Source organism: Penaeus vannamei, chromosome 34 (genome assembly GCF_042767895.1).
Source record: "Penaeus vannamei isolate JL-2024 chromosome 34, ASM4276789v1, whole genome shotgun sequence".
In the NCBI taxonomy this organism is placed as follows: Eukaryota; Metazoa; Arthropoda; class Malacostraca; order Decapoda; family Penaeidae; genus Penaeus; species Penaeus vannamei.
In genome coordinates, this window is record NC_091582.1 from 11,762,945 (window position 1) to 11,776,985 (window position 14,041).

Genomic DNA, 14,041 nt, shown 5'->3' on the forward strand with positions numbered 1-14,041 from the left:
TTCCAATGTTTAACACCAAAACATCAAAGCTATGATCTAAAATAGCCATCACCATGCCTTCCTCCACCATCTCTCCAGCACGTTTGATGAAAAGAGCCATGTACAATTCACTACTAATTTCCTGTAAAGTCTTTGCAGTCTGTTTCCTGTCATTGCAATGCTCAGCTTTCTTGTTTACGGCATTCTTGGTTGTTTCTGGTTTTCGGCATCTAACTGGATCAATTACAGCTGCCAGTAAACGGTGAACGATCAAATCCGCATACCGACGGATAGGGGATGTAAAATGTGTGTAAAGGGGAACATTCAGAGCATAATGATGAAAGAGTCTTTCATCACCAAGCACCCCAGTGCAAAAATACCTCGCAAACTGCATTGGTTTACTGCACATTGACGTTATAACTTGTAGCCGTGCAGTGCTATACTTATCATTTCCGACATACTTATTAATCGAGTCGAACAGAGATCCTGAAGATGTAGGGTCCAAGATAATACCCATTGTTGCAAGTGTGTCAACCACATTCTTCATGGGATTTGAAATTGGTGGTGGATGACGTCTCAACAATGCTACATCAGGAAAGACTTCATAAGTCTTGTGAGCAACTGTGATATTTGCGAGCAACATAAACTCTTCTATGAGTCTATTACTCTCCTTTAATTCCTGTGTATGAAAGCCATTGGGCATTTTTGTTTCCCAATCAAGATTAAAAGAAATCTTCACTTGATCTAAACGTAGGGCACCATTCTTGAACCTTCTTTCTCTCAACTTCACAGCTAATGACTGTAAATTGTTAACTACTTTGCTGATATCACTAGTTGAATAGCCACAAAATACCTCTGGAATCTCCTCCTTGGTCCACTGTCGATGTGGCTCCTCAATCATACTTTGCGCATGTTCATAAGCCAACTTAACACATGAATGGATGACAGTGCGACCAAACCATTCCCCTAAAATCTTGCCATCTGGTGTAAGTTCCCATATCACTGAAACTGCCAGGCGGTCTTCACCTGGGTTCAGTGAGCAGAGGTTTTGACACAAGACCTCCGGCAACATAGGGATCACCTGCAAAACAAAACAGCGGTTTAGTAAAACATGGAAAACTGCTGCTGGGTAATGAACTTTTGCAAACTCCCTTAAATAAGCACCTACACAATTCATTTGACAGGTTATTGTCACAATTTTCTGATCTAAGAATGATATAACAGAACATTTTAATTTTCTTTTTGGTTTCAAACTGCCTCAAAACTGGTTTCATAAACTATAGAATATCTTCTAATACTGACATTAATTTAATCTATCAGGAATTTGAGCACTACTGAAAGTTTTCCTATCAGGAATTTGAACAATGTTAAGTCTTTCTTTAAATAAAAACTTCAGTACATGATTTCACTTACTTTCTCAGTGAGGTAGATACTTGTGGCTCTTTGCGACGCCATTATGTCCAACGGTGATTGTTCAGGGATGAAGTAACTAACATCTGCTATGTGGACTCCCACTCGGAAGTTCCCATTCTTTAGAGGAACACATGATACAGCATCATCAAGGTCCCTTGCTGTTGAAGGGTCGATGGTGAAGATGCATTGATTTCGCAAGTCTGTCCGAGCAGCTATCTCCTGTTGTGAGAAAGGACATTACAATTTTTATTAAAGATGGCTGAAATAAAATGGAAAAGGGGAAGAAGTGCGAAAGAAATGTAAGAAAATATGTCTTGCATATATAACAATGCTGTGTGTGGGTTGATTTGCAAACCAATAAATCCTAACACTTGGCTTCTCTCTTCTACAGAAATACTTCCTTTTCAAATAAGAAAAAATATAAATATTATAAATATAATAATTATAATAATATGCATAATCTACCAACTTAATCAACACAGGCTCAGACTGACCTCAGCAGGAATGGACCATGGCAACTGTGGCAAGTGTTTTGTGACTTCCTCAGGAAATTCTCTATGATCAATGCCATATTCCTGCAAGAAAGCTTCCGTCTCAGCTTCAATGTCTCCAACAGCTCCCACGTCTCGCACAAGTTCTCTGTTGGAGAAAAAAATATATATATATATTTTTGAAAATGTTTGAATTTCAAGTCCCTACCTATCCTATGGTCTAGTACTAAAGTAATATCCAGGCAAAAAAAAAAAAAAAAAAAAAAAAAAAAAAAAAAATCCAGGTAAAATATCATCTTAAATTATATCAGAATGAGCACCTATTAGAAATACCTTAATAAAACGAGAGGGAGGAAAGAAGAAAAAACATTGCAAAAATAAAGAAGACTCACCCCAAGGCAAACTTTGGTTCTTTCCACTGAGTTATCCTTGCCAAGAATATTCTGGCAAGGTAGTCCTGGTTTCTTGCCATGAAGTCTGGAGGACACTGGAACATTGGTATTTTCATACGTGGGACTCGGTTGTCAGTTGGTGAAAAAAGAGCATAGTTTGGGTTCTTATCTGTAAACAACTTTAAGATACCTGTTGCAGCTCGAGTGTGTTTCATCTCTAAAACATGGACAACATGTGCGGTTCGTTGGACAAACGACTCCCAGTTGGCTAAGCGTTGAATCTGGAATATATTTGGCTCTGTTCTTTCTACTCTTTCTGACATTCTTCGTCTATTTCCTGCCATCTTTATTTCTCGATCTTCTCCAGCTGTAGCTCGTTGAGATACTTTTTGCTGACAACCAGACCTCCCTCTTAAATATTTATTTTGCACTGCATTATTGGACCACTTTTGTTCAATTCCTTGCTGTCTACCTTCATCCTTCCTTCTTCCAAAGTTCTTGTCTCCTTGTGAAGAGATAGTCTGGACAGGTGCAGTGGGCTTCTTGTTTTTAGCTACTGAGGTTTGGTTTTGTTGACAGTCCTGCATCTTCTGGTTGTTACTTTCTGCTATTCCCCCAACAGCATCTAGTCCTAAGGATTTGATCTTCTCTTCAACTTCCTGCTGTAATTGATCCACTGTCTCTTTTTTCTTTTTCTTCTTCCTATTTTTCTTTTTATTTTGCTTTCCACAAGCACCCTGAGTGGTTTCTGTGTTTTCTTTTGCTTCATCCTCTTCAAAAGTAGTCATACATTTTTCCTCCTTTTTTACAATATTTACATCATTGGCACTCGACACTTTCTTCCCTATAACCATTTCTGTCTTGCAATTCAGATTCTTACTGTCATCTAAGTTCTCCTCTTTCACAAATCCTTCAGGAAAGCCAACAGCAATCTCTTGCTTTATATCTAATGTTTCAAAACACTTCTTAACCAGTATACCAGCATCCCTTGGTTCTTTTTCTGCCTCAGATTTCTTGTGATATTCTTGTGATTCTTCCCTTTGCTTCTGATTAAATTCTTTCTTGTAGGCTTCCCACTGTGCTTGCATGAAGCTTTGATCCTCCCTCATCTGGCTGTAGTCCAGGATTTCACTGCATCCACTCTCGTCGTCTGTGAAATCACATTCACTCAGTTGGTCTGGAGGAACTACAACACCCTTCACTCCTTCCTTGAAATTGTCAAAGTCATCTTCCTGAGGAACCTGCTTACATTCCTCAAATGTTGGGCATGACAGGAGGACAAGCTCATCAGCAACCTTGACAGGTTCAGTCTGCAGCACAATCACTAATTCCTGGTTGTCATCTTTACAGCTCTCATCAGGTTTTTCTTGAGTGCCACCTTGAGAAGCTGTACAAACCTCCTTCAGATGGCTGGTGTCCTGTATTTTACTTGGCTTTCCTCTCCTCCTCCTCCTTTTCTTTTTATTACCAGCATTCTTTTCTTGTTCTTCTCTCTCATCTTCATCCTCATCTTCCACAACCACATCACTGTCACACTGAATAATACTTCCTACACTTTCTACAACATATACACTATCTGAATCATTTCTAGTTTTCTCTTTCTTCTTAGTATTTTGTTGTTTATTAGTGTTGTTAGATAAGGGGTTATAGGAGGAAGCAGCGTCAGCAACTGAAGCAGTTATATTGGACTCCAGCGGACTATATACAATAATTTTTTCATCAACATGGTGGTCTAAATATTGGTCTAATTGATCATAAAGCACCTGCAAAACAAAATTATAACATTAATAATCAGGAAAATATCACACTGAAAACATATCCATAATAACAAAGTGACCAGCATAACACTTTTGAAGTCTATGACAATGTGCAATGTTTTTTTTCCAAATCCTAAATAACAGCCTTACCTTCCACTGGTCAATGGGTTTAATTTCCACCACGACCACATCTCCGTGCAGAGCAGCGTTCCGGTCACGTACCCCGCCAATATAGATGTCCATCCCCCCGTCCTGTGCAAAGTGTAAAATATAGACTGTGTTCCTTCCTAATATGAAATTTTTTATCTAATATTCTAGTCCTGTCTCTGCATTTGCAAACTATTAAATAACAGCAATATCCCTATAATATTAATTATATCTTGTCACTGCTGTACACCAATTTTAGATTCTATGCAGCCATTTATATTTACCCCAGCCTCTACATTTTAAGAACTGATTGAGTGTACCATTTCAGCCAATTTCATGAGATCTTGGTTTAAAAGCCAATAGGAAACTATGTATTCATAAATAATCAAATAAATGTTTAAAGAAAATCTAAATAAAACCTAATGACAGGTATCCCTACTTTTCAAAATTTCACTTCAGGACACAACTCTGGCAAACAACCTACATTCGTGACAGCTTCTGTGATATGAATGAATTTCAAAAGAATTTTCACTTTGATGGGGGGAGGGGGGGGATTACTTTGCATTTATCTTGAATTAACATAAGATACTAAAGATATGAATATCCTTGGGTTTTCTTAAAAATGTCATTTGTAAAGACTTATGATAACTATTCCTTCACGTCAAGCCAACATATCAAAGCTCCACTTTTAGATAGTGAGGAAAACCCATATCATCAAACAAAGACCTTCATTAAATCATCCATGTGTGCTTCAGATTTTGACAAATAAGCCTTAGGGATGAAATACATGCCTGGGTGTATGAGTGAATCTTAGAAAGCAAAACTACATATATGAAATTATACCATACAGTATTTTCAAAAATAAAATTCATGTGCATGGATATACATGCCCAGATACATATAAGAGCCATGAATGACTGCCTATTCATATACATTTAGACTCATATAGAATTCATGTAAATTCATTTTCATCAAACTGCCAATATAAATCTTTCCTGAACAAGAAATTTTCAAAATGTTTCAAACCATGCATTTTAAAACAAAAATAATATTTCTCTTCTTGAATTTACTTTTGTATCTCAATGTTAATATTTCTCTTCTTGAATTTACTTTTGTATGTCAATGTTAATAACAATTTCTTTTCCTAAACATCAAATGTGACTAAGTCAGATTTTATATAAAAATATGGTGTCACTAAAAATCAAACAATTATCAACTTTATCTTCAAAAAATACATCTTAAAACTAACCCCTATCAAGTATTTCAAGAAGAAGAAGAAAGTGATCCCCAATATCTGCCTTTCAAGTGGATATAATTATTTTAAAACAAAAACCTACCATTGACAATTTTCTTTTATGAAAAGACACCTTCGCTCACACTATATTTTTGGTAAAAGTGCCTGATAATGTTGTCATTCTCTATATACTCTATATAAACAACCAGAACTAGAATAAAAATCAAAATACTTCTATTGACTTCTCAAACTGCAAAAAAAACAAAACATTTAGGACTTAAGTCTACAAAGCTGAGGTAAGTAAGAACTGGATAAAAACGGCCAAACAAGAATGAAACGGTTGATACCGAGAATTACCGGTGCGCTGATATACGCATCTTCGTAATTCTTTGGGTTGATTCTCAAAACACCCTGAAATGCAGGAATGACAAGGTTACCTATATGTTATATCATGGCAAACATTTTGATCATTACAAATACTCTTTTAAAAATTGCTGTAAAGTAAGGAATTAGAGGAATAGATTCTTCAATATCATATATATAAATGATGCTTCAGGAATTTTTTTTATCTATACCAAACAGACAGACATATCTATCAACTTCTATAGTCATACAAAATCATAACTATTTGAAAATGAATATTATGGCTTTTGCTTTCTGCCACATCTCACCTCAATAACTTCTCCTTTTTTGAGTTTCTCCTGAACTTGGAAAAGACTCATGTAGGAGTTAAACACTGGCAAGGGTTTCTTAGCCGACATGTGCCTCGGTGTGCCCACGCTGCTTGGGGTCCCTGCACCGGAGTTCCTAGGGGGGGTGTACCGAGGGGGGGTCGTCCGCCTTGGAGTGACTTGCTCACCATTCGCCATCCTGAAAGGTAGAAAAATAAGTATTAATAAAAATAAAAGGGAAAGTCAAACCTATTTGCAAATAAAATTTATATTTTCTGATATTAACAATATACATGTATAACCTGTAATGGGACTATGATCACCTATACATAATACTATGATCATTAGTCAAAAAGATTTTGTCAAGTAAGATGGCCGAGATAAAATGTATCAAAGTATCTCAGCCATATGCCCAAAGGGACAATTTCAATTCAATAGTCATTTACGTTAATTCCAGTATAATCTAAATTTATGAACCCCTATAAACCAAATGACGTGACATTCATATCATGGAAAAATTTGGCAAAAAGAACAGGTGATGTAAAGATGCTGTCACGGTAACCTCTGGCCAAGAGCCTGGGTGACGGAAACTTGCTGAGAGTTGGAGTGACAGAGACTTGCCATCATTAGTTTTTCAGCCAAAGTTTGGGGTGGTGGGAATGACTCGCCATGACAGGAAATACAGATTGAATTACAGAAAATGTAATATTATGAAAAAGTAAAAATGACAAAATTTTGTTTTTTTTTTACTTATAGTTATTTTTTTGCAGTGAGTTGTACACTACCTAGCAAGATTATATGGAGTCTGTGCAAGGAAAACAGTCAATTACCATTTGGATAAAGCAAATCAAATGCCAAATATAGACATTGGAAAATGGCCATAAAAAAAGAAATCTAAAAATACTTGTGCAAAAAGAGAAATTAACATTACATGGGGAAGGCATGGAGTCTTTTGGTTACTGCACACAAGCACTTATGTTTAGCCAACCTACAAGCTGTTCACCCAGCAGAGTGGCCGATGAAGTAATTCTAATGATCGCATTTTGGGGCACATCTGGGCAGTGAAGCATCCAGCTCCAATAGGTTAACTTTGAAATGTATCTAAATGTCATAACTATAATACATCTAACATCAATTTGTCAAAATTGCCAATCTTGATATTTTCTTTATTGCCACTAAGTACTGTACAATACTTGTCCATATACAGTATGGCATTATGAACTGTCATGTCATCTTTAATTTCTGTGCGATTTGCTTATGAATGGTTCCTGATAACTGAGGATCTATTTAAAATCAATTACTAATTCAACCTTGAGAATCCTCAAATATATTGGAGGTATGTACAAAAGTTGTATACTGTTGAATTCCATCATTAAAAAACACTTCCCACAAATATCTACTACTGCTATAACAATCCATGACTATACCCTTAACCATGCTATATTTATCTAAATCAAGCTATCTTTTCCCCTCTTCAACAAATTTACTTCAGTAATACTATATAAGATCTAAGGATTTGTTTTAAAAATTCTCCAAAACTGATGGTAAATGTTTAGAAGACACCAATGTGTCCACCACTAGACTTGTACCGTTCATGTTTGGCTGGACATTGTAAAAGCAGTGTCACACTAGCACTATTTCTGTAGTTCTTTCACAATTGTGCTTTTTTCTTTTTTCGCTACTGCTGGCTTATTGGCTGAATGCAATAATTTCCAGTCAAATGATAATCATCGTTTTAGCTGTATATTTTCTGTTCACTTTTTCTTTTGTTAAAATCATAAGCTATAATAGATAATCAATATAGCATTGCAAAATAATCTATTTATAATATAAAATGGTACAAAACGTCTAAATTGTAAATAATATTCAAAAATTGGCAAAATTCTCTCTTGTATTTATTAACAGTTACAAGTTGATGACTAGCTGCTCACTTGTTTGTTTACATTTGTGACCACGTTCCTGTGCTCTGAATAGATGAAAGCAGCAAGACGATGGTGTTATTTAGCATCAAACATTTGGCGTTTTGCATTAAATTATTGCCTCATAACCAGAATAACGTTCATCATCGCCAGAGTCTGTGTGGGGATTGAAGCCATCTTGCTATGTTTATGATTTCCGTCGGACTGTTTCCGTGGTTCTCATCGCTAGTGTGACTGCGTGCGCTAAAACGACTACGGTCTCCGTGATTCCAGTGGAAAAGCAATACAGAAAAAATCCAAGTGTGACATGGTCTTAAGGGGGCCATCGCAACGAAAATTTTCAAAAATATTCGATTTTTTTTTTTTATCTCCTGTAATCTAGTGGGCTTTGGCAATCTTGTGACATAATATTTTTGCAAAATATGTTCAATTAAAGGAGTTATGAATAAATCTGACCCCCCGTCCCCCCCGCCCCCCGCTCTGATGTTTACATTGTCACATCCGTGAAAATTTACTCAACAATTTTTTTTTTTTTTTCGTTTTTTGGGGGGTTTATTTAGGAATTCTCTGGTAGCCAGCTGGCAACTCTGTTTACCCATCAGCTGATCGCGAAGACTTCGGCTCTGGGAGACACAACTCCACCAGGAAATCAGAGAGAAAGGTTGCCAGCTCCTAGCTCCATGACACCATACTGCAGACATATGGCCTTATCACACAGTAAGGGTACACTATTAACTGTAGATGTTAGTTTAGTATATAATAAACGTAATATGATATGAAATACTTCTAAATCACAGCTGCAGCAGTTGTTTATACATTTAAATACCTCATGTCATACAGTTAGACCTTACAAACCATGTGGTCCAACGGGAATTTCTATAATCATTTGCAGTTATTGCCATTAGTACTTTGCAAAAGGGGGGGACCATGTACCAGCTACACTTCAGAATACCATGTGAACGCAAGAGAATGCAGCAAGATTGCTGCAGAGATTAGAATTAAAAAAAAAAAAAATTGAGGGAAATAAAAAATTTCAGAGCCCGTTATCTCAAACTACACTTTTGTCAACATTTGTCAGCCTTTTTAAAATTCATCCATAAATAATTGGGCAATTCTAATGGGGTTTGGATCATTTAAAAGCTGAATATATTTGCGATGATTTTCTTAGAGAAAATTTTCTTTTTAGGTAATACTAGTCCATATATCATATCGTGATGTTCATAAGACTAGACATTTAGAAATAAATAAACTCCCCCTAAACTAAAACAAAATTTAAAACTCCGGTCTTTGCAAATTATAGTTATTGCTATAGACTATAGGTGGTAACTGTTTCAATAAGTTTGTGCAATGGATAAGTGCATTTATAAAGAGGCTGTGATTATTCAAAAACTTGTTTTTCGTTAATAACTTTATTATTTATTAGCCAACGATACGAAACTTGGTGGTGTTTATCAGTTAATATTTATGTATAACATATTAAAAAATCAAGAATATCCGATCATAACTGACAAACTTTGTTCTCAAGCGCGACGGCCCCTTAAGCCTTCAATCACAAAGGGAAGGGGAAGGGGAAGGGGAAGGGGAAGGGGAAGGGGAGGGGGGAGGGGAAGGGGAAGGGGAAGGGGAAGGGGAGGGGGGGAGGCAGGAAAGAAAAAAAAAAAAAAAAAAAAAAGAAAGGAAGGAAAAGAGAAAGGATGGATGGAAAAAGAGAAAGGAAGGAAGGAAAAAAAAGAAAGGTAGAAAAAAAATGAAGGGCAGGAAAAAATAAACGTAAGAAGGAAAATAACAAAGGAAGGAAGGAAAAGAGAGAGGAAGAAAAAAAGGAAAGGAAGGAAGGAATAAAAGGAAGGAAGGAAGGAAGGAAGGAAGGAAGGAAGGAAGGAAGGAAGGAAGGAAGGAAGGAAGGAAGGAAGGAAGGAAGGAAGGAAGGAAGGAAGGAAGGAAGGAAGGCAGGCAGGCAGGAAGGAAGGAAAGAAGGAAGGAAGGCAGGCAGGATGAAGGGCAGAAAGGAAAGAAAAAAAAAAAAAAATGAAAGGAAGGAAGATAGGATGGAAAATATGCACAACAGGAAGGATGTTGTTGAGTAAAAAAGGAAAGAATTGTGGATAATAACCGTGACTGGTAGGGATAAAGGATGAAAAAAAAACAGGAAAGAAATAATAATGAAAACAAATAGACTTGAATATGGAAAAATAAATATGAAGAACAAAAAGGTCGTAATAATCCTTCACGTTTTCAAAAGAATTCTGAAGAATCCTCAATCCGCCAAGGGGTTGATGGCATAAAGAAGACAAAACACATAGCTTGATTAACTTACCTACATTATCAAGAGAATAATAAAATTTATTTCTCAATGTAAAATCTATCAAACTAAACAAAAGTATGTAGACATCAACTCAGATAAGCCTCCCTCCAATGACTTTGCAACATATGTTGCGATTTCTAATCTTGCAAATCACATTTGCGAATCCTATCCAAATTCGTAAATCCCCAATCTAAAAAAAACAAAAAAAAAACAAACTTTAATACCTTCCTTCAGTGACTCATCAGAAATCCCTGTAGAAAATAAATAAAATAATAATAAATTTGAACATTCTGTAACAAAAAGTCGACTTCAATAAGCAGATAAAATATAATAAATCTTGAGCTTCATCACATTTTTTTTCTACTGCACTTTCATCGGCAACTTCCAAAGGTCAACCAACAGCCCAGGGAGGCGTGCAAGCTGCAAGGAATGCCACAAAATGCAAAATCAGACACATGGCGCTCCCCCCCGACACCCGATGCGTTACACAACACACTTTTCCGGGGACTTCACAACTCCCATTTCCGTTTCCTCTGCTCAAGCGTATGGCACGTACGCTTACGAGTGCTGGCCTAACGCAGGAAATGCAGGATTGCAAACAAATTACCTGAAATCATCACAAACGAAGACCACAGCCTGCAAGCGAAATCGCCGAACACGATCAATGGCCGCTACTAATGCTAGCAAAGAAAACGAGTCTGACAGAGAGAACCGTTTTGAGGGGGGACTCGCGCGCTCCTGCGGCGACGGTCACGTGGATCGTCGGTGGTTGTGTAAGGGGCACGTGGCATCAGTGGCTATGTAACACAGACAGACAGACAGACAGACAGACAGACAGACAGAGACAGAGACAGAGACAGAGACAGAGACAGAGACAGAGACAGACACACACACACACACACACACACACACACACACACACACACACACACACACACACACACACACACACACACACACACACACACACACACACACACACACACACACACACACACACACACACACACACACACACACACACACATTGCGTAAAGTTATTTCTTTTCTCTCAAAGAGCCGCTTTGAAATTTGGATCGCATTCAGTTGCTTAACTTTTAAAGCTTATCCAGCTTACAAGAAATATAATGACTATAAACGTTCACTTGTGTTAATAACAATAAAAATAATAACATTAATGATGCCAACGGCGACATTTATTAAATAATGATAATGATGATGATGATGATGATAACAATAACAATAATAATAATAATAAATAGTAAAAATATCCAATATGGGATAACTTTGTGGTTTATTCTACAAAACGCTAAATCCTTCTTAAAATCCTGTTATATATAATAAATGACATTCAGTTTCTCTTTAACGGTATTTGCACAGTCCGAGAGACTGAGAAATTTTAATGGATTTCTGTGTACAAGCAGCCTGAACATTGCAAGATAGATGCAGGATTATGCTCATGACATCTACAAAACAAAACAAAACAAATAAATTATAATTTACGTATTTCGTTTATTCGTTCGGCTCATATCTATAAATATATAAGAACATTTTACATTTCACAGCCAAGGAGAATCCCTTAACGCAAAGAATCATGATAAAACATCCGATTGAAAGTAAACTAGTTAGCGCTGGTCACGTGACGAAGGGAGTAGGTAGTTCGGGACATTACATGATTTTGAAATGGTCTTTCATTGGCAAGATTTATATTTTCTACCAGACTATATTTTCCTGATCGTGAATGTGTGCATTTCACTTTCTTCTAATAATCAATACAATTCAAACGACCCAGATAATGACCTTTACGCAGAATTTCTGTTGTACTTGTGTATTTCTATGTTTGTTTGTTTTTTTCAGAAAAATGGTATATAAATGTCTTGAAAGTTATGTATATTTTGAAAGTAAATGCAAAATGAGACTCTGGCAACTTAAACATTCGGTAACAAGAAGTATGCTATCTGGTTACAGCCACTATTCAACAACGGACTTTCGATATATATGCGTAGTATCCAATGCTTGTTATGTACTTCTGTTATATTGCTATACCAAGAATGTATACTTTAAAAATAAACTGAATGTGAGACATACATACATATATATATTGATGGATCCAGTTATTAAATGGAAATATATTTGAGTCGGTGAATAAATTGAATTTGTATTACCCCGTTACTGCTGATCGATATCGTATTTTCGTGGATAATTATCTTCTACAAAAGTGTCCATGTAGAAAGAAATGTCTTGCATTACTTGAGAACGAAGTTAAATGGTATTGGAATCTATACAAGTTATGTAATAAAACAAAATACTGTCACACATTGAACATTTCAGCCGGCTCTATAAGCACATGTGTTGGGAGATAGGTAGTATTCTCAGTTACTTGATTGTAAAATCCATGCCATATTACGTGGGTTTAACGTGTCTCCACCCTCCTCCTCCGACCTTGGAGGGGAAATATAACGGCCTTATCACCTTAATGGAACTGTGGTCCAAAGAGGGTTATAAATTCATTAACAAAAAAAGCTGAGCTGATGTCGCCCTTATGGAAACCGAAACGTCTCAAGACTAGTCTCATCACTGTGAAGGGAGCCCTTCGTGGCCGGGCCTCGCCTGCGCCTCATTGGAAACCTCCGCTGCGCTACCAACGTTTATTAAACATTAAACACGCAGATCATTTATCTAATTCTAAATCACGGACCGAGAGGGGACCGTGCAACCGACGCTGCCTACAAAGTGTACAATGGTGCCTCACGCACGTTGTCTCTGCTGCAGAACATTATTATTTCATTAACTAAACAGTAATTTACTTTAATGGAATTAAGTTATTTGTCTCTCGCTCGGACTCAAATTTGCTTAGTAAAAATACAGCACTCAAATTCTAGTATAGAAAAAAAAAAAAAGTTGAAAAGGTCGCACAATAATTATCAAATACGTTGCTCTAATAGTATCATTATTGAAGTGAAACTCTTAATGAAATTCAAGCAATGACGTATTATTTTCTCACTATCGCATTCCCCATCGCCGCACTTGAGCGAACCGTCTAAATCAACTGCTATATTTAGGTAAACCTGGCTTTAGTTTCAAATCGAAAACGGCGGAATCTTAAATGGACTATGTGAGTAAAGGTTTGAGGATTTCTACGATTAAAATGTATTACAATGAATAATGATAACAATTTTTTGGCGATAAAACTAGCATAATTTCACTGGTCTCAGGTCACACCTTTACCCAAAGAAAAGTTCCAAGTATATATTATAAAAAATGTACAAAATCGCTCACTGTTTCCTTAACGCTGTCACCACACCAACACTGCTGAACACAAATGCCGGAATATCGTATTCGTTGGCTGAGAGGGTCGGCTGCGCGATACACGTTCTTTTCGCGTTCAGTGTTTTCACTAGGTGTTTTATCTGCGTTCACATTCCATTCACTTGACGCGTAGTCTCTTCCACACCTTTTTGTTTCATTACACCTCTTCAATGTTTTGTGACATACGGGAATAAACTACGATAAAAAATAACAAACTGAATGTTTTTGGCATAGTGTTTAAACCTTTAACATGGCATCATATGTTGAAATAATCATGCGGTAAATTGCACCATGTTTCATCGCTGATATGATTGATGCAAAGTTTATCGGCAAGGCAGGTAGTCCCTGATAACATAGCTGTGATTATGGCATGACGCAGAGTTTATAATTAAATTATCTAAAAAAAAAAAATAAATAAAAAAAA

General features: G+C 36.6%; 1 protein-coding gene across 1 annotated transcript in view; it reads right to left on the bottom strand.

Moving 5' to 3' along the window:
* Nucleotides 1-14,041, bottom strand: part of LOC113827980 (uncharacterized) — a gene marked incomplete in the record, with an annotated part of 32,377 nt that overhangs the window by 1,147 nt on the left and 17,189 nt on the right. The window contains 7 exon segments of the mRNA XM_070113237.1: nt 1-1,060; nt 1,393-1,611; nt 1,887-2,031; nt 2,276-4,038; nt 4,183-4,284; nt 5,771-5,824; nt 6,085-6,283. The exon segment at nt 1-1,060 is cut by the window's left edge and continues 1,147 nt beyond it. Of these exon segments, the coding sequence (XP_069969338.1) occupies nt 1-1,060; nt 1,393-1,611; nt 1,887-2,031; nt 2,276-4,038; nt 4,183-4,284; nt 5,771-5,824; nt 6,085-6,283 (3,542 nt within the window).